General features: G+C 35.5%; 1 protein-coding gene across 7 annotated transcripts in view; it reads right to left on the bottom strand.

The window, feature by feature from the left end:
- The window catches only part of VPS13B (vacuolar protein sorting 13 homolog B), a 773,631-nt gene that overhangs the window by 273,479 nt on the left and 473,397 nt on the right, over positions 1-26,755 (bottom strand). For all 7 annotated transcript variants that reach the window (XM_057735654.1, XM_057735658.1, XM_057735653.1 and 4 more), the window contains 3 exons: positions 19,581-19,784; positions 9,828-9,954; positions 7,667-7,810 (listed from right to left, as the gene is read on the bottom strand). In XM_057735654.1, coding sequence (XP_057591637.1) covers positions 7,667-7,810; positions 9,828-9,954; positions 19,581-19,784 — 475 coding nt within the window. The remainder of the gene's footprint in view (positions 1-7,666; positions 7,811-9,827; positions 9,955-19,580; positions 19,785-26,755) is intronic.

Below are 26,755 nucleotides of genomic sequence, written 5' to 3'. Positions count from 1 at the left end.
TTCAATCCCTGGTCTGGGAAGGTCCCATGTGCCATAGAGCAACTAAGCCCATGCATCACAACTGCTGAGCCTGCGCTCTAGAGCCCATGTGCCACAAGTACTGAGCCCACACACTGCAATTACTGAAGGCTCGCACCCAGAGCCCGTGCTTCGCAACAAGAGAGGCCACAGCAACGAGAAGCCCACATACTGCAACAAAGAGTAGCATCCGCTCGCCACAATTAGAGAAAGCCTGTACACAGCAACGAAGACCCAACACAGCCAAAAATAAATAAATAATAAATCTTAAAAAAAAAAAAAAACACTGGGCAAAGACAATATTTGTCCCTATAGCAGCACTGAACAATCTGCAAGATAATATTATTTCTGCCATATTATATAACATAGAACTTTAGGATATGTCTGAAGTATTGAAGAGAGCCAAAGCTGCTTTCTATCCTAGCTTTGACTACCAGGTGACCACGAAGCCTCTGTGGCTAAGGCTGTCAGTTGTACCCCAATATTCATTATCCCCTTCTTTCATGGTAAAATAATTTTTAACAAGGCATATGGCCTTGTAGTAGGAAGACTACATTCCCAGGCTCCCTTAGAGCTAGGTGTGACCACACGACTAACTCTGGGCAAATAGAAAGTGATGAATGCAACTAGTTATGTGCATGGATATGTGTGTATATATGTATGTATATGTATGTATGTATATATATATTTAGTCATGTATTAAGTTATATAGATATCAATATATATTGATCTAGTTCCAATTATTTGTTCATTATTGTCAATCTCCATGTCACTGAATATATGAGCACTAGTACATGAAATTAGAAACTTTACATCTACTGTTTAATGCTGTCACCCTAGAATCCATAATGGTTTTTGACACATAGGAAGGGTTCAATATATGTGGAGTAAATAAGCAAGTCACTCTTCTCTGCCTGTTCAACCCCAACTTCTCCATGAAGCTAGATCTCTGACCACCTAGCTTAAAGCCTTCTCTTCTTATTCTGAATAGTTGGTAATAGCACTAACTTTCCACAGAGCTTATCTGACACTTTTTCTTTACTGTTCTGAGTTCTTAGTTATAAATTCATTTTTCTACATTTTTTCAACCATATTATAAATTCCTAAATGGCAGGGACCATAGTATGTTTATCTTTCATACCCCATCAGTCTGTAGCCAGTATATCTGATACAGAGTAAGTCCTCAATGAATACTGCTGAAAAAGACTAGGACAGACAGTTTAATAGTACTGTAGGAAAATTTAATGCATTCACTGGATTTCTGGTCAAAAAATCTATATGGGATAAATATCAGAGTGGCTGGAAAATTAAAATTTTTCTTGTTTTCTTGATGTTTAGCATCTACCTTGAAGTAACTATGGCATGTTTCTCTCTGGCCATAAGCTTGCTTATCAGGAGAAAATTATACTATTTGTAACATTTATAAGGCCTAACTAAAATCGAGACAGGTGTGATAGCTCAATTTGTGATAATGTACCTAAAGTTCTTCCCTTGGAGAGAATAGGTAGTAAAATACTTAATATGTTTCCCAGGTCTAGATTTTAAGAAATTCAAGGTATTTCCTCACAGGCCCTCTTATTCATTTAAGGCTCTGCTTGAATCCATATTTTATTGGAGTCTGGGTTTACTGCCTGGTTACAAGCAGTCAATCCAGGTGCCTCTGAAGGGAAACAAATAGCATAGTAACACTGATAGAAAGTCACCACATGCACATTATCCAAAATTCCTATCTCCTTTTCTAAAGGAGAAAGGTTACAGAGGTTACAGAAATAAAAAACCTCTAAAATGGCCTCTCCCATTCATGTCCACCTCAAGATAGAGAGCACTGAGACAGACCAGAACATCAACATCGTCTCCCAAACCTGTCTTAGTTTCCGCTTCCAAACCCCACCTCCACTTGCATGTGCTCTCCACGTATACTTGTCTCTATTTTGACCATCTCGCCTAAAGCTCTACTCCAGAAAATGTCTGCTATGACACCACCACCCAAAGTCCCTTCTCTTCATCTTCACTATTTTTTTTTAATATTTCTTTATTTAGCCTGTGCCAGGTCTGAGTTGTGGCATGCAGGATCTTTGCTGCAGCCTGTGGGGCTCTATCTTCGTTGCCACGTGTGGGCTCTATCTTCGTTGCCACATGTGGGCTCCTCGTTGCAGCATGCAGGCTCTTTAGCTGCTGCATGAGAACTCTTCGTTGCGGCATGCATGTGGGATCTAGTTCCCTGACCAGGGATCGAACCCGGGCCCCCTGCATTGGGAGCTTGGAGTCTTAGCCACCAGGAAAGTGCCCCCTCTTCTTTACTCTTAAGTTCCTAGTTCCAATGACTCCTAGCAATCCTTAGGTTGGTCAAGTATGCCTTTTAAGAATTTTTCACGATTGACAAAAAACACAAGAATTTCCATTCCTAAAATGAAGCACAACTCCAAAGCTGATAATTTCCAAGCTAAAACAATAATAATGCTACCAAAAAACAACCTCCACCACCACTCCTAGGGCATATAACTAATCACAGTTCAAAAAAGTCCAACTTATGTATTATATTCTATTTTATAGCAAACTGTAAAAACACCCAAGAAAACTATATCAGGCATATATAATAAGTCCTATTACAATATCTTTCTATACTATTATACTGTTTCTACATAGGAACTCAAAGTACCTAATATTTTAGAATGGTGGGATAAAGATATTGGCGATTTTACTAATTTATCTTCATAGAAGAAACATTACTTACTTGATACCCTATAATTTCCCAACACTCTACCATTAACCTCAAAAATCATAACCTTCTCTCATCTGGCTTAGTTGTGTCAAGTGTGCAGCAAGTCTAGAGAACTACAGGCCCAGAAAGAAGGCAAAATGAAGACTTTACGAAAAATAGTTCCAAGGGGAAAAACAGAGTTGACATTATTTTATGTTTCAAAGTGTGAAAAATTAAATTGTCAGGCATTATGTAGAGTCACTGGTGAGAGTTGGGCATGGGTTGAACATAAAGGGAGAACAGGTAGAGATTTAAAAAAAAAAACAAAAATCTAAGCAAATAAAAAGAACGTGGCAATGATTAACTTTAGGAAAAACAGAAGACTATAAAGAGAGGAAATATAATCACATTATATTACTTCACTAAGCAATGAACAATATTTACATAGTCTTTATAATGAAAACAATTCATACTGACTTTAAAAACATGACATAAGAATATTGGGAAAATGTAAGACTGGAAGAGAAGTGTAAAAGAGATGGAATCTCCATCTACAGTAAATAGCAAGTGAATAGGTAATACTAAAATCAGTATATGAACAGATGGTAGTCTATTCATTTTATTCAGAAAGATGGAGATAAATAGCAGAAGAAAGGGTGTATAGAGTTAAAAATGGCTAAAGCAGGATGAGGTGAGGGTGTCAGTATACTGACACTATTTTGATATATTTAGTTTAGCAACATGTGGTTGTTAAAATTCATGCACTACTTTGATAAAAATAACATTATTAAAAAAAATAACCATTTCAAGTAAACATGCTAGTTTTAGTATCTTATCTATACTGTTTACAACTTTATAGATTTCAGATAGGTTACTCAACTTTCATCTCAGTTTAAATCACTCTAATACTTCAAAATTCTATACAAACTATCTTTTTTTATGGTGGGTTTTTTTTTTTTTTTTTTTTTTTTGGTGACTGCAACTGGAATAAAATGTTAAAAAATTAGAATTTTTTGTTTTATTTTTTTAACAACTCCTTGTAATGTCCTACATTATCAATAGCTTTAGGAATACTTAAAATTTATGATGTTTAGTTTCTTTTTATTATCATATAAATACAGTCTGCATTATTAGCCCATAAACAGACTTGCACAAATTAAAACTCTTTAACTCTTTGTTCAGTCATATTCTCTTTAAAAATTCTCCTGACACTCAATGGTACATGTAACTATCTTGTTAATTCTTCTTGCATGAATGTTATGATTATATTACCAATAACCAGTTTTATATAATTGGGCCTTTATGGGATATAGACCACCTTATAAGAAGGTAAAGAATCTTCCAGAGAGTTAACCAATTTTGCCCTGCCAAACACTGGGAAAGAAACCAAGGATGAGTAGTAGAGCTCTATTTTTGGAGAAATATTAGAATTGTACATTTAGATTTGACTATGAACTTATCTAAGAGGTTAACTCCCACCTCATGTATATGGCAGGGAACTAGGATGTAAGAAACCCAAACAACATTCCTGTTGTATAGCACTGGCTATAGAGTCAGATGTTATCATTAAAGACATGAACAATAGAATAAAATATAGAAGGACATGTACTTTGTAATGAGGGTATAATTTTGGCTTTTTGAATACTAAATGTTTACTTTTCTCATGTACTTTCTCAACCTGTCATAAAGTGTATAGAGAAACAAACAAAAAAAAGGTTAATTTAAAAAGAAGGAACTGAATATTCTGGGAACCAGCAATCATGGAAGTGATAACACTTGAAGGAAACACTAAAAATCAAAGTATACAAATACAAGCTGCTTGATCACTAAGCAATGAGTACATTTTTAGAGCAACAATATTGGAAAAGTTTTAATCAATATGGGAGGCATCAGCTAGTCATTTTATTACCTGAAATGCTTCTCTTTTAGCTATATACTTGCAAGTTTTATTATGTGTTAGTTGTCTATATAATTAAAATTAATATTAAATATTGGTTCTAGCAATAATCCTTAGATTGTCCCACCAATTTCACTTCAATTTCCAAAGATCTGTCTTCCCCCTTGTTTATAGTGTAGATATGCTTCCTCTACTAACAAAATCTTCTTTTCTTGTTCTTGAATAACTTTTAAAATCAATGTTTCAAATGAAATCTTGTGAAAGATTGTTTGAAAATATTAACACCATCAAAAGTAAGCAGGAAAAAATAAATAATAATTAGAGCAGAAATCACTGAAACTGAAAACAGGATATCCAATAAAGAAAATCAAAAAAACCAAAAGTCGATTCCTTAAAAAGATCAATAATATTGATAAGCTTCTAGCCGGGCAAACCAAAAACCAAAAGACAAATTAACAAACAAAAAACCCAAAAGAGAAGAATCAAATTACTAGTATCAGAAATGAAAGAGGCGGGACTTCCTAGGTGGTGCAGTGGTTAGGAATCCGCCTGCCAATGCAGGGGACATGGGTTTGATCCCTGATCCAGGAAGATCCCATATGCCGTGGAGCAATTAAGCCCATGTGCCACAACTATTGAGCCTGCACTCTATAGCCCATGAGCCACAACGATTGAGCCCATGTGCCACAACTACTGAAAGCCCACATGCCTAGAGCTCATGCTCTGCAACAAGAGAAGCCACCACAATGAGCAGCCTGTGCACCACAATGAAGAGTAGCGTCCCCTCTCACCGCAACTACTGAAAGCCTGTGTGCAGCAACAAAGACCCAATGCAGCCAATAAATAAGTAAATATATAAAGTTAAAAAAAAAAAATGAAAGAGGTGACATAACTACAGATCCTTTGGAAATTAAAAGAATAATAAAGGAATACTACGACAAGCCCACAAATTTGATAGCCATTTCAAGAAAATGAACCAACTACTTGAAAGACAGAATCTAACAAAACTCACATAAGAAGAAACAGAGGATCTGAATAGGCCTACATATATTAAAGAAATTGAATCAATAATTAATAACCTTCCAAAACAGAAAGCATCAGGCTTAGATGGGTCACTGGTAAATTCTATCAAACATGTAAGGAGAAATTACACCAATTGCTACAATATCTTTATGTTCTTAGACTATCAGATATGAGTTGTGCTACTCATTTATGAATAGAAAAATATTCTTCTAGTTCAGGGAAGGTCTTTTTTTATACTTAAATTTCAAAGACATTCCCCCACTGAGGCTGGGGATAGGACCAAATTGTCTTCTCTGATTAAAGTTGTACTTTTTTTTTTCAATTGTGGTAGAACAGACATAGAATAAAATTTACCATCTTAATCATTTTTCAGTGTATTGTCTATACTGTATTTCAGTATATTGTCTGCACTTTTAATATCATCTCCAAGAATAAATAAAGGGCCACAGACTCAATTTTAAAACAGCAAAAACAATCCTAGCTTGTTTATGTAACTGTGAGGAATGACTTGGCATTCAGGTAAGAGTTGTTAGTAACCTAACTCTGAGTGTGCCTTATTTACTGAAATCAGATCCTACTAATAGGCATTAGAAGTAGGTAGGTAAATAATTAGCAATCAATTTGCTAAGTTCTATAAATTCCTAAATATACCAGAAATCTGTGAGTTATATTTCACTGACATGATAGATTCATAAAATTGGCACAAATAATACAGGATTGTTTCCAACCCAACCTGCTTCAAGGACTTCACCGAAAATACTACGGGGAAATATTTTTGCTCTGCTTATTTGCATATCATATATTTATATTCTTATGGACTGTCTAAAATATATTGGGGAAAAAGTCAATATTTTAAAGAGTTTATAGCTTTACAGTCCTTTTTAAAAAGATACTGAGCAAACAAATCATGGGCGGTAAAAGATGATCTACTTAGAGAATCTTTATGAAAGTTAAAAGCTTTATCATTTTAAAATAATTAAAAAATAAAGGTAATTGAGACTAATGAAATGGTTATAGTACAGCAACTGTGGCAGTAAGAAAAAAGAACTGACTTGAAAGACTTAAATTAACGTCTCAGATCCACCATTTTTCGTTATGTGTGTATGATCTCAGACAGGTCACTTACTATCTTGAGCGTCAATATCCTAATCTGTAAAATGGTGATAGAGCTCACATCTACCTCACAGAGTGGCTGTAAAAACATACTTAAAGATATATGAGTTAACTTACATGAAAATATCTGGCACACGTGCTTAGCATCAAGTGGCTCTCAGTAAACATCTCCTCCTTCCCTTCCATCTTAATAAATAGCACTTAGAGCCTTCTGCATAACTCATGACAAAAATATGAGCAATGCCTTTTTCATAGATAAACAGTTTCTTCACTAGAGATTTTATAAAAGATTTATTCTAAGTACAGATACGATTATAGAAGTATGGAAACAAAAAGCAAAGAAAAAATATCTTGAGAAGCATCTAACAAGCAGCTTTCTTTGTTTCATGCTGACATGCTTTGTGGTTACAATGTAGGCTTCCAATGAACACTGGATCAAAATTAAAATTCTAGGCAGGCATTCAAGTTTTTTGATTGTGTCCATTCTTCACTGAGCATGGGAAACGAATGCTTTAGAAGTTATTTATTGAAGATATTCCCATAGTACTCTTACATAGTTCACTTCCAAAAGAGGCCCTGTCCCTGTAATGTATCTAAGTAAGTGAAAGCTGTACCAGGTTTTGTGCACTGCACTTTAAAAATTGCAACAGGGTAATAAAATCATGTTTTTAACAGAGGCTTTTCTGTGGCTGGGCCACAGCAATTTTGCAAAGGTGCATGATAAATTACAGGAAAAGAGACCAAAATAATTTCAAAAATAAAGAACACCAATCCAAAATGATTTATGTCCATATTTTGAATAAAATTAAAAACAGAATAATTAGCAGAAAGCATTTAACTTAATTATTGTTTTCCTATTACCGATAAAGCTGGCACAAATGCAGTAAGCCTAATCAAAATCAGGTAAGAGTTACCTCTGTGGCTTTGCTTGATGGTTCCAGTCCAGTCATATTTGCTACTATTAACTGATGTAAGAGTTGAACTTGAGCCACACTTAGGAAGAAGTCCAGGTTTGTGGTTATATTCACTTCCAAGGAATGGCCACACACTAAAATCTCCTGAAGGAAAAAAAAAGGTTGAATACAGATAAGGAAACATGATAGTCATTAGAAGATAATTTATCATTCTTACTTATTAGACCTTTACGATGTTGATGAATTCTCCTGGGACTCAAGTTCATATGTTAATGAGAATAGCAGAAATGGTGAGCACAGCCACTCAACATAGTTTAATGGATTAATTTAATAAACATTTATGAGGGTCTGCTGTGCACCAAGCCATGTGCTAGTTACAGGGAAACACACTAACAATAAGAATTTTTCACCATTTCATATACATTTGGCTTTTCATACCTCAAACTACAATCATTATTTCCATATGTAGGCAATGATGTAATTCTTTAGCATAATCTTATTCATTCACTCAAATGGACAAATATTTAGTGAGCATCTCCTAAGTACCATGCAGCATACTAGAGTGCTAGAAACATCACAGAGAGTGAGGCTGGCCTTGAAGGGCAATCTCCTCTTGAGAAGGTCACAGTTTAGATGGGCAGACAGATGTAAACAGGCAACTACAGGCAGCAATTAACAGTCACAAGTGGTATGGTCTGAGTATTCCCGAAAGGATACACTGCAAATGATTTATAACAAAATGGAGTGCTAAAGCCAAAGATAGCTAGAGTAATTAATTTCACTTCTTTAAACTGCTAAAATCTTGGCAGCAATAGGTAGATGTCCACTACTTAACAGGTGCTGTTCTGCATAACTTAGTCATTTGAACATTCATTGTTGGAAAACCATTCAGGGAAGGAAAACAGAAATGAAAAATAATCCAGAAGTTTCACTTAGTAAGCAGAAGCCCTGCCTCTTGTCATGAAGTGCATGTGGACAATGTTCAAATGCTTAGAGATGTCCAAAAACTTTGTCCTTATTAGTGTCATCCAAGAGAATGGATTTAAGGAGACTTATGATGAGTCCAAATACAAACTACACTGCTTAGAGCAGCTTTTAATAAAGCCATAAAGAACAGCATGTCAGAAATGATCCCCCTTTTTTTAGTTAAATAAATTTTCCCCCCAAATGTTTCCAGAATTTACTCATTATAGTTAGAATTCTTATTTTATTCCTCAAGTAATGATGACAGGAACATATTTGTGTATTTTAAAACAATTGTGTTACTAAGTAACTGAAAGATATAAGCAGACAATTTTTATATACCTTTTGTGGATATAAAGATATCTTACCTAACCTAACTTTCTCTATAGGGCACTTATAAACATCAAATAAGATAACACATACAAAATATTTTTTTTTAAAAACTCAGAGAAGGATGTAAACTTTTATCACTGAAATTTTCATAACAACTGCCTATAACTCTGTGAATGATCAAAAACTTTAAAAAGTTTTTAGCATAATGAATTTTATGAAGAATATTTTTGAAGTTATGATGGATCACATTATTATTATATTTCTATTCTAGGCATGGAGGCAGTATACCAAAGTGATTAGACTTCCAACCTGGATCCATTAGTAACTGGCTAGTAATATTGGTCAAGTTATAATTTCTTTTGATCTCAGTTTCCTCATCTATAAAATATGTATACTAATAACATCTATTTCATATGGATGCTGTGAAGAATAAAGAAGGTAATTCATGTAGAATTCTCTTTGTAAGATAATCCATGTGAGAACTCTAAGCGGTCTGTCAACAGCATTGTTGCTTTCATTAGAGATCAGGAATATATGGCCAGGAGCCAGACCAGATGGGTTCATGCCATGTTCTGCTTCTGATTATTTGTGAAAATTTAGACAGGTTAACTCCCTACGCTTCAGTTTCCTCATCTACAAAATGAGGGCAGCAGGAGAAGTTATTAGGATTATTATGAGGATTAAATGAGTTATTATATGAAAAGCAATGCCTAAACAGCACTATAAAGTGCTCAATAGTTATTAGCTACAACTTATTAATAAGCTAATTTGATATCCTGTGCACGGAAACTATGAAAACTTCTAACACACCAAGAAAAGCTGTTCCATTATTTAGACTAAAATAAAACCTAAATTAATTTCTAACCTCAGTGTGCATATTTTCCGGAGAAATTATTTTGGTGAAAATGATGGCAGGTGCTCCAGTTATTCGGACAGAAAAATCTGTTAAAATGGGAGTCAAAATTGCTCTTCTTTCTTGATGCCGCCGTATGCTAGACGATAAAGTAAAAAATTATTAGCCATTTCTTTTTTAAGGATAATTTTCATTAAATTTGTACAAGTCTTTGTACTACCAACATGTGTGACAAAAATTACATTATTATTTTGACTGTGTCTATTTGTATATTTTATAGTCATAGTTTTGTAACTTCCATTCTTAACTTCAGAGTCATATGAGAAAAAAAATCACTGAGAAATTCAGATGTAATTAATTGATTTCATATTAGTAGCATCCAAGGACCTTTCAATAAATCACTTTTTCTATTTTTAATTCCTTTTGTTTTTACAAATAGTTTAGTATCTCTTTTGTTACCAAAAATAATCTTACTATTTTGTGATCATTTTTAATTCCCTAGTTTTAATATTTCTGACATTCTACTTGACAACTGCCATCTTTCCAATCTCATTAGGTTCACAAGCATATCCTCTTAATCTTTGACCTCTTTTTTCTTTTTTTGTTAAACTCTAAGAATTATCTGAGGACTTCCTAGGTGGCGCAGTGGGTAAGAATCCGCCTGCCAATGCAGGGGACATGGGTTCGATCCCTGCCCCAGGAGGATACCACATGCCATGGAGCAACTAGGCCCGTGTGCCGCAACAACTGAGCCTGTGCTCTAGAGCCCGTGAGCCACAACTATTGAGCCCATGCGCCTCAACTACTGAAGCCCATGCGCCTGGAGCCCGTGCTCTGCAACAAGAGAGGCCACCACAATGAGAAGCCCATGCATCACAAGGAAGAGTAGCTCCCACTCGCCGCAACTAGAGAAAGCCCGTGTGCAGCAACGAAGACCCAACACAGCCAATTAAATAAATAAATTAATTAATTAATTTAAAAAAAAGAACTATCTGAGTTTGTAGATTGTGACTGCCTTTACAGTTTGTGAAATGGCTTTTGTGACATTGATATTGAGTTCTTCTTCACAGCAACCCTGTAAGTGAAGTAAGGACCATTACTAGCCCCAAAGTCAGGGATGGGCTAAGGCCACCCAGTTGGAACAAAGGTTCAACAATTGGGCCTGCAGGGCAAGCTGATACCAGAGCAGCATTCGACCTTAATTTTAAGTGTTCGTTATACATTCTCACCTTTTGATCAGTTATTTAGCATATTATTCCTACTCTACATTCAAAATTGTTAATTGCTAATAATTTCAAAGGAAGTATTGCATTCATCACAGAAGATAAAATTGGAAAATATTACTGAAAAACCAAAGCTTGTGCTAGTGTAGATCTTCAAGTCTACTACCCATATTCTTAGTTTTCATTTTATGAAATAATACAGTTCTATGTTTTACCAGCAAGCTGTATTTCAAAAGTTCCTTGGAACCATTAATTTAATATTCCTTATAAATATATCCCTATTATTCTCTCTTATTATAAAATGACCAAGTTGAGATCAGAGAATTGGCATAAGTTATCTCATGAAAAAGCCCAGATAAAACTCAAGTCCATCTACATCCTTTTCTACCAGAGTAGTCTAGAGAGTACTGGTATCTTTTGTTGAACTGTGCAATGGGCAGAGCTTTATATGGTGTCTGCCAAAAAAGCAAACTGGATCATCTGGTTCTGTGACACATAAGTATTGGATTTCAAGAAAGTCAATTTTAAAGAATTAAGAGATCTGGGGAATAGAGGGTAACAGGAAGAAGTATTAAAATCTGAATACAGAAGAAGAGTTGAGATCCTGAGAGACACCATAATTATAGCCTAATAGCTCAAATTCCATAAAATGAACAATGTGAGAAACATGTAACATCTGATGTGCTCTCATAGGGGAATGCTAAAATATATGATGTATTAAAATTACCTTAAAATGGAAAAGATGGCAGGGAACCAAATAAGAGCAAACCTTAACTGAAGCACTGATGGGGGCGGGGGGGGGGGAAGTACTTGTTCGTATCATAATTTTTTCCCATTATATGAATTAAATCAGTAAGTAACACAACATATGAAAGACCTATGATGTTAGAAATGTTTTAAAAAGTTTAATAAGTCAATAGTCTTATAAAACTAGAACTTTACTGGTATAGAATGCTTTTCTTTTGTATTATCTCTGGTTAAGTATTTGAGTTTAGGAAACTTTTTAAATCATGAAAACATTTTCATTGATTCAAATATTTTCAAGGATGAATTCAAAAGAAAGGAAATATAAACACTGAAGAAATAACTACAACAAGAATTAAATTCTGCCAATATTTTACTAGATAATAGTCTAGGGTTAAAAATAACAAAAGAGGGAAGTAAAACTCAAAGTACTAACTGACATTGTTAATGACTTCAGGGTCTTAGCCACTCTCAGTAAACCAAGGGAACAGATTTTTAATGGCTATATTGAGACAACAGGCTAATCCTTACATCCCTGACAGGCAAGGATTTTGAAACGAGCTGCCAACTTAGATCTGAGGCCCTTGAAAGGCCAGAAAAACAACTTTCAATCAGAAATAGAAAAGAACAAGGAAGTTTGCCTGTTTTGGCACAAGAGCTTACTGAAAAAACAGAGATCTCCCTTTTTTTTTAGCTTAAAAATTAAAAATAATGGGAAAATCAAAAATAATGGGAAATACCCCCTGTGTGTTTGGAAGCTGTAATTCTATTACTTTTGCTCATCCAGGAATACCCATATTGAGTTATTTATATAAAAGTTACATCAGACCACTGATAACCCCAGGGCATCAGTCATAAATAGATGTAAAACCTCTTTGGAAAAACTGACGAAAAGGATTCTCAGGAACAAAAACCACTGAATATAAACTCCTAATCACAGATTTTATATACGTTCCAAAATTATTTTTTTTATTAGCAAGAGGAGAATTCAACCCTATTATCAAATTCATTATCAAGAACTTCTGATAATGCAATTTCCACATATGGAGAATACAATAAATTTCTTTCAAATCATTAAACACATATAGGATGGAATGAAAAACATGAGGAAAAAAACCAAGATACTATCAAAAAAGGCAAAACTGATCTGAAAAACAACCAAAGAGAACATCCAGAAATAAAAAATATAGTTATCAAAATTAAACATTTAATAGATGGATAAACAGAATTTTAGATATAACTTAAGAAAAAATTAGTAACTAGAAATACTACAGAGAAAGATAGACCAGAAGATACTTAAGACTTGTGGTAATCAACTGAGATAATCCCTTACACTGGATATTCCTAAATGTGAAAACCAGTTAATATTCACACACATTTATTATAAACAATAAATATATATAACATACTTTTTTGGAAAATTATTGGTTATAATTTTATTAACTATATGTATTTCTACAGATTCCTCTTATTTTAGATAGTCATAAGGATAAGCCATTTGATTTCCATAGTAACTTTAAAAATCAAATATTTAGTTAAGCATTGAAGCCCATTTTCGTGTGTGTGTGTGTGTGTTTCCCCTTCCAAGAAGAACATTATCTGGTGACTTTCTAATGCAATTAAAATAAAACTGTATGATATACGATTATGATGATTATACTCAACTTAAATATTTTCTGACTTTTTGAGTACCTACCACCTGGTAGTAACTATGCTAAGATATAAAGAAGAGGAAGGCTGTACAAGACAGATCTTTGTCCTTTAATCTGTATGCCACCTTTTCAGGTTGCCAAGGACAACTTCAGCCAACACGTAAGGTAGAAAATATTTGCTGGCTGCTGGGAAGTATAACCAGCTGCTCCCTCCTACTGCACCAGGATCTCTTTTCCCTTCACACTCAGTTCCCAGGTATTCTAAGCAGCAGAAGAAAACACATTCTCTCACATAAAGCCACGAAAAAGTTTAAGGGGATTATTATAAAATCATATAATTCAAGAAGGTTTAGATTAGCTTGTCCTCACTCTTCCCACCTTTGTGACTTTCCTGACCATTGGCTCTGCTGGCCAACAGCAACGGTAGGCTCAACTCTAGAAGCAGAAGCAATAGCCTCCCACGGACTTGTCTACCAGCCTTTGGTGGTCCCTCCAGACATTGGACGTGCCTGGCTTCCCAGGTTCCCTGGGGTGCTACAAATTTTTTAACCAGGTCACACACCTTCCTCCACAATTGGATAAGGTTTTATTCCTAAAATAAATCTCTGTGTTACAATGCTTATAGTGGTTGTGCTGCCCTGATTGAACCCTGATATATTCTGTCAGCTGAAAAATTAAGGTTTTGGAAGCAAAAGATCTGCAAGTTTTAAAATCTGATGATTCCTTATGCTTAACTTTCCTGCTTCCTTCTCCCCATCATACACACAGAAACACATTATGATTAAAGACAAAATGTGAGTAATGTATCAAGAGGAACAAATGAAAACCATTAAAAAGGTTAGGGGAAGGAGTAAATTCTTCACTGTGTAACTTTTGAGTTCTACCTGTAATGCTTACTGAAAAACAAAAAGCTAACAATATTAAGGTTCTGTTTGTATTTCTGTCAAGATTAATCAGCAGAACTAAACAACATCAGATCTAAAATTTCTTGTCTTTGAGTCAGCATCTCTCAGAAACACATTCAGTCACTTGAATTTGTTAGCTCTGCTTAATCATCTAATCATTCAATCACTCATTTATTCACTCAAATCTTCATTAACTTCCTATCACATGCCAAGCATGATACTATGTACTTGGTATTCAGAAGTGAATAAAACATGCCAAGTTTTTATACTGCGGTAGTTTTCTTAGTTCAAAATGCCCCCTTTCCCTCTCCTGCCACTCATATTTTGTGGAAACAAATTCAAAAGCCATATACTCTGTGAAACCTTCCCTGAAAATCCATGCATAGAGTTAGTCATTCATTTCTTTCTTTTAATTCTCTATTTGTATCTACACCAATTTTAGATTAATTTACTGTTCTGTTTATGTGTTATGTCACATTTATTAGCATGAGATGTCCTATGTGCATAAAATGCATTTATCTCAATTTTGATGTGGCTTTTCTATAATCTTAAGTATTCTTTATTTATGTCTATCAGAGAACTTTCCATATTGTACTTAAACAGTTAATTAACTAGTCTGTCTTTTTGACTGAGTGATGAGATCTATAAGGGATAGGCAAATATTAGAAGTTATTTTATTTTGTGTCTTTAGTGTAAAAGGCATTCCGTGGCATATGTTGGAAGTTCAAAAGTCTGTTAGTTTTTGACAAGGGTGCCAAGACCATTCAATGGGAAAAGAAAAGTCTCTTCAGCAAATGGTGCTAGGACAATTGGATAGCCAACATGCAAAAGAATGAAGCTGGACTTTTATCACATACTGTATACAAAAATAAACAAACAAAAACATTAAAATAAACAACCTAATTATAAGCACTAAACCCATAAAACTCTTACACAGGCATAAATCTTCATGACCTTGAATTTGGCAATGGATTCTTAGATATGACACCAAAAGCACAGGCAACAAGAGAAAAAAAACAGATTAGACTTGAAGTTAAAAACCTGTGCATCAAAGATCATTATCAAGAAAATGAAAATATCATTTGTAAATCATATATCTGATAAGGGTATAATACCAATAATAAATAAAGAACTCCTGGCCCAGATCAAGATGGAGGAATAGAAAGATGTGGAATTCACCTCCTCTCACAAATACATCAAAAATACATCTACATACGGAACAATTCTCACAGAATACCTATTGAATGCTGGCAGAAGATCTCATACAACCAAAGCTGCAAGAAATATCACCATGTAACTCGGAAGGACAAAAGAAAAAGGAAAAACAAAAAAAGGAATCAGGATAGGACTTGCACTTCTGGTGGGGACCTATGAAAGGGGAAAGGTTTTGCTCACCCTGCGAACCCCCTGCATTGGCTGGGAGATCAGTTGGGACAGATATGAAGCTTCAGAGGCTCAGAGGAGAGTGTAGCAGCTGGAATGCAGCAGGCAGAACAGAGAGAGACCAGCACAGATGGTCCTGGCCACCTCAGTGCACTCCCAAGCCCAAGACATGTGCTGCTGGTATATGTGGGGACTAGGGTGTTGAACCTAGAGCTTCAGCAGACAATCTGGGCAGAGGCCTAGGGCTGGCTGGACCACAGAGCCTGAAGGGGCTGGAGTGTGGTCTGAGCTGCAACATCTTGGGTCCGCCATTGCTAATACATTCTCCAAAGGGAGGCGTCCCACCATAGCATCCTCATTCTTGGAGTGCTCACAGCAGGCACAGCTACACCTCTACAAGCCCAGGGAGCAAGTGCCAGTGGTTGCCCACACGTGGAGGAGGGGCTGAAATCTGAGCCAATTTCCAGGGGCTGGGCTACTTTGGGGGATTTACTCCACTGGTGGCTTTGTGAGTGCAGTGTCTGCAGGGCATGGAAGTGGATTACTAGCACTCCTGTGCCTGGGGATAAAACCCAACCTAGGAGCAATGAATAGCAGACTAAATGACACAGAAGAATGAATACTGATCTGGAAGAGACAGAATAAGGGAAATCACCCTGTTAGAACTGCAGACAGAAAGACAAGTTTAAAAAAAATGAAAGCAACATATGAGATAATATAAAGTGTGCCAACCTACGCATAATAGGGGTTCCAAAAAGAGAAAGGAGAGAGAGAGGATCAAACATGTATTTGAAGAAATTATGGGTGAAATACTCCCAAACCTGGGGAAGTAAACAGATATTCAGGTGAAGGAAGCACAGAGGGTCCCAAACAAGAGGAACCTAAACAGACTCACGCAATGACATATCATAATTAAAGTGGCAAAAGTTATAATAGAGAGGATTGTAAAAGCAACAAGAGAAAAATGAAGAATTATTTACAAGGGAACCCCCAGAAAAGGCTATCAGCTGATTTCCTACAGAAATGTACAGGTCAGAGGGAGTGGCAAGATATATTCGAAGTCCTGAAAGGAAAAAACCGACAACCTAGGACACTCTACCCAGCAAGGTTATCATTTAGAGCATAAGGAGCGAGAAAGAATTTCTCAGACAAACAGAAACTAAGAGTACAGCAATACTAAACCTATTCTAAAAGAAATATTGAAAGGTCTTCTCTAAATACAAAAGAAACAAGAATCTACAAGAAAATCACAATTGGAAAATCACTTAAATAAGCCAGTACATACATTAAAAAATATATACACACATACACACACACACACACATTAAAAAAATCTGTGAAAGTGATGATAACTACAATGAACAGCAAAAAGATACACACGAAGATGTGAGAGAGGAGGCCAACATCATAAAATATGGGAGAAGGGAGTAGGAATATATAGACTTTTTTTTTCAGAGTGTGTTTGAGCCTACATGACTGTTGGTCTAAAGCAGGCAGTTATACTGATGGCTTAACACTAAATGAAAAACTGGGTCACCACAAATCGAAACCACACAACAGATTCACAAACACGAGAGTGCGGATAATTTTTGACTCACCTGCATAAATCAGTGAAGTAGAACACTCTCTCACACCCTACACAAAAATAAACTAAAAATGGTTTAAAGACTTAAATATGAGACGTAACACCATAAAACTCCTAGGAGAGGACATAGGCTAAACATGCTCCAACATAAATTGTATCAATGTTTTCTTAGGTCTGTCTCCCAAGGCAATAAAAATAAAGGCAAACATAAACAAATGGGACCTAATCAAAACTTACAAGCTGTTGCACAGTGAAGGAAAGCATAAACAAAACAAAAAGACAACCTACCAACTGGGAAAAATATTTGCAAATGATGCAACTGACAAGAGCTTAATTTCCAGAATATACAAACAGCTCATACAACTCAATAACAAAACAAACAACCCCATCAAAAAGTGGGCAGAAGACCTAAATAGACATTTCTCTAAAGAAGACTTACAGATGTCCAATAGGCCCATGAAAAGATGCTCAACATTGTTAATTATCAGTGAAATGCAAATCAAAACTACAATGAGGTATCACTTCACACCAGTCACAATGGACATCATTAAAAAGTCTACACAAAAAAGAGGTAAAGAAGATATCTCTTCTTTCCTGCATCTGTTTAGGGAGAAATGATATTTTGCATGCCAAATTTAGTTCAGATAATCAGATTTGATAAAATGTTGAGATCTTTCACAATATTTTCATTTTCTTGTGTCTTAGGGAAACATATGAATATTCATATCTATTGCTAACTTATTTTGTTGTCCATTAAAATAAATCTGTGCTTGAAAGTATGATCTGAATAAAGAGTCTCACAAGACTCTTAAAACTTTACAAATTATTGCCATCTTTTGTGATTATGATTTTGAAAAGAAAACTGAAATTCTGATTGGTTATCTTACTAGTTATTTTTTGTACTAGGAATGACGGTGTAACTGGAATCTCTACATTTCTAAACTGTATAAATTCTTATAAATTTGTCCTCTCTGAACAGAATAAAATCATTGGCACTTCCCCCCCCCCCCCCCCCAAAAAAAAGTCTACACATAATAAATTCTGGAGTGGGTATGGAGAAAAGGGAACCCTCCCACACTGTTGGTGGGAATGTAAATTGGTACAGCCGCTATGGAAAACAGTATAGAGGTTCCTTAAAAAACTAAAAAAAGTGTTGCCATATGATCCAGCAATCCCACTTCTGGGCATATATCCAGATGAAACTTTAATTCAGAAAGATACATGTATCCCAATGTTCACAGCAGCACTAGTTACAATAGCCAAGAGATGGAAGCAACCTAAATGTCTATTGACAGATGAATGGACAAAGAAGATGCGGTACATATATACAATGGAATACTACTCAGCCATTAAAAAGAATGAAATAATGCCAACTGCAGCAAAATGGATGGACCTAGAGATTGTCATACTAAGTGCAGTAAGTCAGAGAAATACAAATATCATATGATACCACTTATGTGTGGAATCTAAAATATGGTACAAATGAACTTATTTACAAAACAGAAATAACCACACAGACTTAAAAAACAAACTTATGGTTTCCAAAGGGGAAAAGGGGGAAGGGGCGGGATAAAGTAGGAGTTTGCAATTAGCAGATACAAACTACTATGTATAAAATAGATAAACAACAAGGCCCTACTGTATAGCACAGGGAACCATATTCACTATCTTGTAATAAACCCTAATGGAAAAGAATATGAAAAAGACTATATATGTATATGTATAGCTGAATCACCTTGCAGTACATCAGAAACTAACACAGCATTGTAAATTGATTTACTTCAATAAAAATTTTAAAAATTTAAATAGTTAAATAAAAAAAGAACTACAAATCTTCAACTAAAAGACAACTCAACTCAAAAATAGGCAAAAGACTTTAATAAACATATTTTCAAAGAAGATCTAGAAAGGCAACAAGCACAAGAACCTGATAAGGAAAGGCTTAAAGAAAATCTGACTTTGAATATAATGGATTTTAAGAGAAAATGTGAATGAATCCTTAGCCCGAGGTGGAAGCTTTCACCAAATAACAAGCTTAAAAAAAAAAAATTGCCGAGACCTTAAATTTGTAATAATTGCAGTGTAACAGTGGTAGGACTAGCAGGTTTCCAAGCAAAATCATCAGCTACAATTACAATTATATTTTGTGATGGTCATGAAATGCAGAAACAATACCCAAACACTTAGGTTGGGCATGCTAAAGACTGTATCATCAACTGTTCCTCTGGCAATGAAATATCAGAATGTGGGGAAAGTTCTCAACCATCTCCTACCTGCTGGCCATATTCCACTCAAGGGCTGGATTCTGAGAATTTCTTTCACTCTCTGTTAGCACCCCTCCTGTGCCACTTTCCTTCTCTGGTTTTAGCTGATCCCACTGCGCAGTACCAATATTGATGGATTGCAGATCTATCTGGTATTGTCTGTCTTCAATTTCTGATCCAGGGTCTCGAAGAATTCCTAAATTCAAGGCTCTCCTGTAAAGGAAGTGAAAAAAAGTAAATAGATAAAATAAATATTCTATGCTTATTTTGTTCACTAACGTCATGTTATTACCATTTTTTTCCCTTTGGATTAATGGGTTAATCAAATCTATGAGGCAGGTATTAGAAAGTTACCACATACTAACGACTTGAAATGTATGCAAAACTTAGCACTTACAGTATCTACCCTATAATGATTCCCAGCACTGTGCTATTTTTAAAGTACTTTCACACATATGATTTAAATCCTTGAGATGTTGTGAGGTTCTGTTATTATCTCCATTTTCACTAAAAAGAAAATAACGCAGAGAGGTTGAAAGACTTAGCCAAAGTTACTGAGCTACTATGCGGACAAAACTGCAACTTAAATCCAGGGTTTTGCCTCAAAACCCTGTCTTCTTTCCAATGCTAAACATCTACTTTCCCTTCCTCAGCACTCTGATGTCTTGCCTTGTTAGGAAAGGTGATGAAGCCTTAATAATCTATTTAACTCCCCTACCCTTTGCCTTTGGTCCTTTATATAACTCATCGTCATATAGACTAAATTGTTGACAAGACTATATTGCTTACTGATATAGAAACACAGTAAGTATTACTCGCCCACATAGAGTTGAAACCTTGATCTTATTGGACCCAAGGCTAAGCAAATGAATAAAATTATCAGCAGCTTAAAGCTAGATTAGAGGAAGAAAATGGTTAAATGTTCCATGAAGGCTTTAGAATGAAAATAGCAAAGCAGTGTGGTAGGGTGCGAAGAATAGGGTTCAGGATTCGGAAGCCAGATAAGCCTAAGTTTGTGTGAGTTTGGAATTTTTTAGTTATGTTGGTTCACAAATGCTTTAAAGTGAGTAATCAAAAGGAAACTACCATTTGACCCCCATGAAAGTTTCAATCAACACCAAAATGAAAATACATAGATGATAAAAATAGTTTTACTAGGATAGATACAATTGCAGTGATTAGAAAAAAATACAATTAATTATATCAATTGAAAACTAATGAAAGTAATTAGTGGAGGGTGAAGGGAGGGAAGCACCGAGCCCTAGTGTGAAAACTACAGAGAGACAGTATGCATGTGCTCAGGACTACATCTTGGTTAAGTAACAGTGTGGATCAGACCATGCCCAGAAGCTGGCCAAATACTGATGAAGGTGGATGACTACTGAGACTCAAAGTGGCAGATGTCTGGGCCAGATGCGCAGCAATGGAGATCGCATGCATCAGGCCAGACAAGGTGAGGGCTGAGGCTAATGAATTCAAGTGAAGAGAGCAGCAGGGAGAGGACTGCAAGTGAATGAGCAGGCAGCTCAGGTAGGGATGTGTCACAGGGCGTTACAATAAGGGAATGGGAAAACAAACAGGCACTGGTCAAGAAGTCATAGTGGGAACCAGAGAAAGAGAATAAATGGGCTCTCATTATTCCTAAGGTAAGAGCTGAGCCTAGTTTCCGTTGTTTCTAACTTAGAAAATTACAGTTTAGGAATGGGCATCCAAGGAAAGGTGGCCTAAAAGTTTACAAGAACCCAAGAATTACATTAAAAATAAGGCCCACAAAAATGGGTCACAAACATTTTCATTTTGCCTTAATGAAGGTAAAGGAAAAAGGAATGAATGAGGGTGTAGGTGGAAGGGTGTAACACTGCAAGTAGACCTATTTTGGTAGAATGATCTCCTTTCATCTGAATACTGGTGTAATTCTGTTAATTCTAAAGGCTCAGCTCAAACTTCACTTCCTAGTCAGTCTTTCCTGACCACCCTTTCTTCAAATTCCCTTCCTCCCAAATCTGTGCTCTTAAGAGTCTTTCTACACTGTAAGTACAAGAATACGACAATGACCTGTCCAGTCTTTCTCTTCTTCAAGAGTCTTTCTCTTGAAGTCAGAAACTATGTTTCCATTAAGCAATCAGTAAATGCTGTTTCAATTCACTGATTTGATCTGCCACAAATCTTTACAAATCTCAAGCGGAGAATCTATCTGTCCACAGCAAAAAAAAACAGTCTTTAGACAGTAAACTTCTGCCACAGGGCCACATACACTCTGGCATACAGCAAATATCTTTGGCAATTAGTGGCCTAGTTTATTTCCCTAGATTAATATCCCCTATATAAAAGTTACATTTACTTATTTTAAACTAGTCAATGCTTTCTACATTTTACATAAATTCCCTAAACCTACTTTTAAAGGAAACTAAAACACTTTTAAGAAACCCTTTGAAGGAAGAGAAAGTATGCTTGGAACTAAAATCAGTACTGTATTAAAAGACAAACAAAGCAACCTAGCCCAACATTAACAATCAGCCTTTCTATTTCTCTTGGTTCATGAAGAAACTGCAAAATCATAAGATATAAACCAGGAAAACACCCAATGTGATTAGTTTTCACCTACACTTGAAATGCCCCATATTTAATCTTGGCTATTTATCTATCTGTGGAAGCTATTTTCCTCCTATCATCTATGTGTGGAAAACATGACTTTCCATAGGTTCTTCTTCTCCATGCAAAAATGGTTTGTATATTGAGCAATAGCTTAATGCTTCTAAACATGCTAATTTCAAAATTTTAAGCTTTCTAAAAATCAGGATTTGAGATTTTACATTTTTCTTTTGTTTGCTTTTGAAATTAAAATATGTATTTCTCATTTTAACCTGATTTGAAAGTCCAGAGAAATATAAAATATTTGAGTATATAAATCTAACTTAGAAGTTAATTGCAAAACCATTTAAATCTGAGTTGTAGGAAATAGGATAAGCAAAAGACTCATGTGAACTCTGGTAGGATAAGCAAAAGACTCACGTGAACTCTGGTCTCAGATTTTCCAACGATCATGAGCTTGGAGAAATTATTTAACTTCTCTGTTTTAATTATTTAAATATTAAAACTATTAGAGAAATAAATAAAATATGACTGAAAATTAAGCATTCATAAAGAGTTCCATTATAAATTTTATGACCATTACGAAAGTACATTATCTAAGATGGTTCTGAATGAATAATATATCTAATCAACTAATCATAGATGCACACGCACCATGATTAAGTCAACTTTTCTAATTATGAAAAAACTATCAACGAAAACTATAAATATAAATGCTCTTTAATATTTCCATGGTTACCTGTCTCCAAAATATGGCATATTAGAAAATCTGAATGAATCTTCTGACTGAAACAACATTAAAATGCTTGAAGACAATTTAAAGCACCCTTTCAAACACATTTCACAGTTGGCACTAGAGAATAGAAGGTACAAAGCCACCCCCAAAAAGTGAAATCAGGAACACTAATAAATAAAGACCTGCCAAAGCCAGCTTTTGCTCTTAGGGTTTCTGCTGAATCCTGCAGACAGTGATTTTCTGATAATTGCACAGGAGGAGATAAGCTCAAGGCCCACATAAGGAGATGGATGAATCTATTTATAGGAGACTGCATAAAAAGTGGGGGTCACGAAGGGCTACATCAGCCTTGAAAGGGTGAATTAAAAACAGCTCTCTTAAGAAGACTTGTGATAGAACAGTTCTGTGTCTTGATTGTGATGGTGGTTACATGAATGTACATATGTAGTAAAAGTGCACATACACACATATAGTCATATAAATACAAATGATTAAAAATAAAACTGGTAAGGAAATTCCCTGGTTGTCCAGTGGTTAAGGCTCCATGCTTCCATTGCTGGGGGAATGGGTTTGATTCCCGGTCAGGGAACTAAGATCTCATATGTCATGTGGCGCAGCCAAAACACAAAACAACAACAAAAAAGCCCTGGTGAAATCTGAATAAAATTGTGGATTGTAGTGATGTCGATTTCCTGGTTTTGATACTGTACAACAGTTATACGAGAAGTTATGCAAGATCTGAAACCATAAAACTCCTAGAAGAAAACACAGGGGTATATGCTCTATAACATTGGTCTTGGCAATGATTTTTTGGATTTGACACCAAAAGCAAAGGTAACAAAAGCAAAAATAAACAAGTGTGACTACATCAAACTAAAAATCTTCTACTCAGCAAGGGGAACTGTCAAGAAAATGAAAAGGCAACTTCTAAAATGAAAATATTTCCAAATTATATGTCTGATAAGTGGTTATACCCAAAAATATAAGAAGAACTCATATAACTCAACAGCAAAAAAACAACCCAATTTAAAAAACTGGCAAAGGATCTGAACAGACATTTTCCCAAAGACGTGTAATTGGCCAAAAGGTACTGATACACGAAAAGGTGCTCACTAATCATCAGGAAAATGCAAATCAAAACTGTAATGAGATATCACCTTACACCTGTTAGGATATCTATTAGCAATAAGACAAAGGGTAATAAATGCGGGGAGGATATGGAAAAAAGGGAACCCTTGTACACTGTTGGTGGGAATGTAAACTCATAGAGCCACTATGTAAAACAGTACAGAGGTTCCTCAATAAATTAAAAATAGAACCAGCATATGACCCAGCAATCCCACTTCTGGGTATATATCCGAAGGAAATCATTAATCTCAAAGAGATATCTGTACTCCCATGTTTATGGCAGCATTGTTCACAAAAGCCTTTTCCATACCTTGTATGGAAACAACCTAAGTGTCCATCAATGAACAAACAGATCAAGAAAATATGGCATATGCAGTTGACCCTTGAACAATTTGGGATTTAGGGGCACCAACCCTCCAAGCAGTTATGAATCCATGTATAAGTTATGGTCAGCCCTCCATATCCACAGTTCCTCCTTATCAGTGGTTCTACATTCACAGTTATCTACTATTGAAAAAAAAAAGTGTATGACTGGAACTGTGTTGTGGTGTTCAAGGGTCAACTGTATATACAATGAAGTTGTATATACAGCCTTAGTAAAGAAAATCCTGTCATTTGCAACAACATAGATAAACCTGGAGGGCTTATTTATATTACACTGAGCAAAATAAACCAAAGAAAGACAAATATTGCATAATACCACTTATATGTGGAATTTTTTTAAAAAGTCAAATTCATCAAAGCAGTGAATAGAAAAGTGGCTACCATGGGTTAAGGGGCTGGGGAAATAGGAAGAAGCTGGTAAAAGGGCACAAACTTTCAGTTATAAAATGAATAAGGTCTGAGGATCTAAGGTATAACATCATGGTGACTATAGTTGATAACACTGTATTGTATAATTGAAATTTGCTAAGAATTTGCTAAGAGAGTAGAACTTAAATGTTCTTACACACACACAAAAGGTGATGGATGTATTAACTCAATGGGGGAATCCTTTCACAATGCATTCATATATCAAATAAAAGTTGTATACTTTGAATATCAACAATTTTATTTGTCAATTATACCTCAATAAAGCTGGGGAAAAGGTTTCACTGAAGGGAACTGGGTAAAGGGCACACAGAAGATATATTTGCAACTTCATGTGAATCTGTATTTCAAACTTAAAGAAGTTTAAAAAATGGAAAAAGCCCTCCTACTGCCCATGCTGATAGAGACAAGGTAACTTACCAACTTATCCATCTTGACCTTAGCCTTACCAATGGGTGAAGAGGAAAATAAAAATCCCTCTAAGACTTTGCCATTATAAGACAGCACTTGGGGATTTGAGTTTCAAATGAGGCACAAAAAAATTTTAAATTGCAGAGGCTTGTCCCAGGTAGACAGTGCTACCAGATACCAGGTAAAAGCAAATACTCTTTAGATGAACTCAATCTCAACTCAAAGAATTTCCGCAGATTTGATTCCAAGTGAAACAAGAGACTAACAGATACAACGGGCAGAGAAACAGACCCTCAGAGACTTTACAAACTGGATTAGTACACATGAAATATAATTGTTTAAAAAGAAGAAAAAGTGTTTTCAAAATATGAGCAGGTTCAAGAAGATATACAGATGGCAAAGAAGCATATGAAAAGATGCTCCACATCATATGTCATCAGGGAAAAGCAAATTAAAACGCAGAGATACCATTACACACCTACTAGAATGGCCAAAATCCAGAAGACTGACAGCACCAAAAGCTGGCAAGGATGTGGAGCAACAGGAACTCTCATACACTGCTGCAGACATGCAAAATGGTATAGCCATTTTGGAAGACAGTTTGGCGGTTTCTTACAAAACTAAACAAACTCTCACCATATGATCCAACAATTTCACTCCTTGGTATTTACCCAAAGGAGCTGAAACATGTCCACACAGACACCTGCATGTGAATGTTTACAGCAGGTTTGTTCATAATTGTCAAAATTAGAAGCAACCAAGATGTCTTTCGGTAGATGGATGGATAAACTGTGGTACATCGTATTATTCAGCACAAAAAGGAAATGAGCTATCAAGCCAAGAAAAAAAACATAAGGAATTTTTAAGACATATTACTAAGTGAAAGAAGTTAATCTGAAAAAACTACATACGATATAATTTCAACTATATGCCCTTCTGGAAAAAGTAAAACTATGGAGACAATAAAAAGATCAATGTTGAGAAGGGTTGGTCAGGGGGAGGAATGAATAGGCAATGCATTTTAGGGCAGTGAAAATACTCCATATGGTACTATAATGATGGATACAAGTCCTATAAATTTGCCTAAATCCACATAATGTCCAACAATGAGTGAATCCTAACGTAAATTATGGACGGTGGGTGATTAGAATGTATCAATGTAGATTCATCAATTGTTACAACATACTATTCTGGTATGGGATGTTGATAATGGGAGAGGCTATGCATGTGTGAGGCAGGGGGTATATGGGAAATCTATACCTTCCCCTCAGTTTTGTTGTACGCCTATAGCTGATCTAAAAAATAGTGAAGTCAGAAATTCCCTGGCAGTCCAGTGGTTAGAACTCCATGCTTCCACTGCAGGGAGTACGAGTTTGATCCCTGGTTTGGGAACTAAGATACTGCAAGCCACGCAGCGCAGCCAATCAAACAAAAAAAAGTAAAGTCATTTAAAATATAGGAGCAGTGAATAAGATTTTAATTATAAGAACTATGTATAACTACAAAT

The sequence above is a fragment of the Hippopotamus amphibius genome, chromosome 5 (genome assembly GCF_030028045.1).
Source record: "Hippopotamus amphibius kiboko isolate mHipAmp2 chromosome 5, mHipAmp2.hap2, whole genome shotgun sequence".
Taxonomy (NCBI): Eukaryota; Metazoa; Chordata; class Mammalia; order Artiodactyla; family Hippopotamidae; genus Hippopotamus; species Hippopotamus amphibius.
The sequence above is the reverse complement of the archived record's forward strand: the minus strand, read 5'-3'. Positions and strand labels throughout refer to the sequence as shown.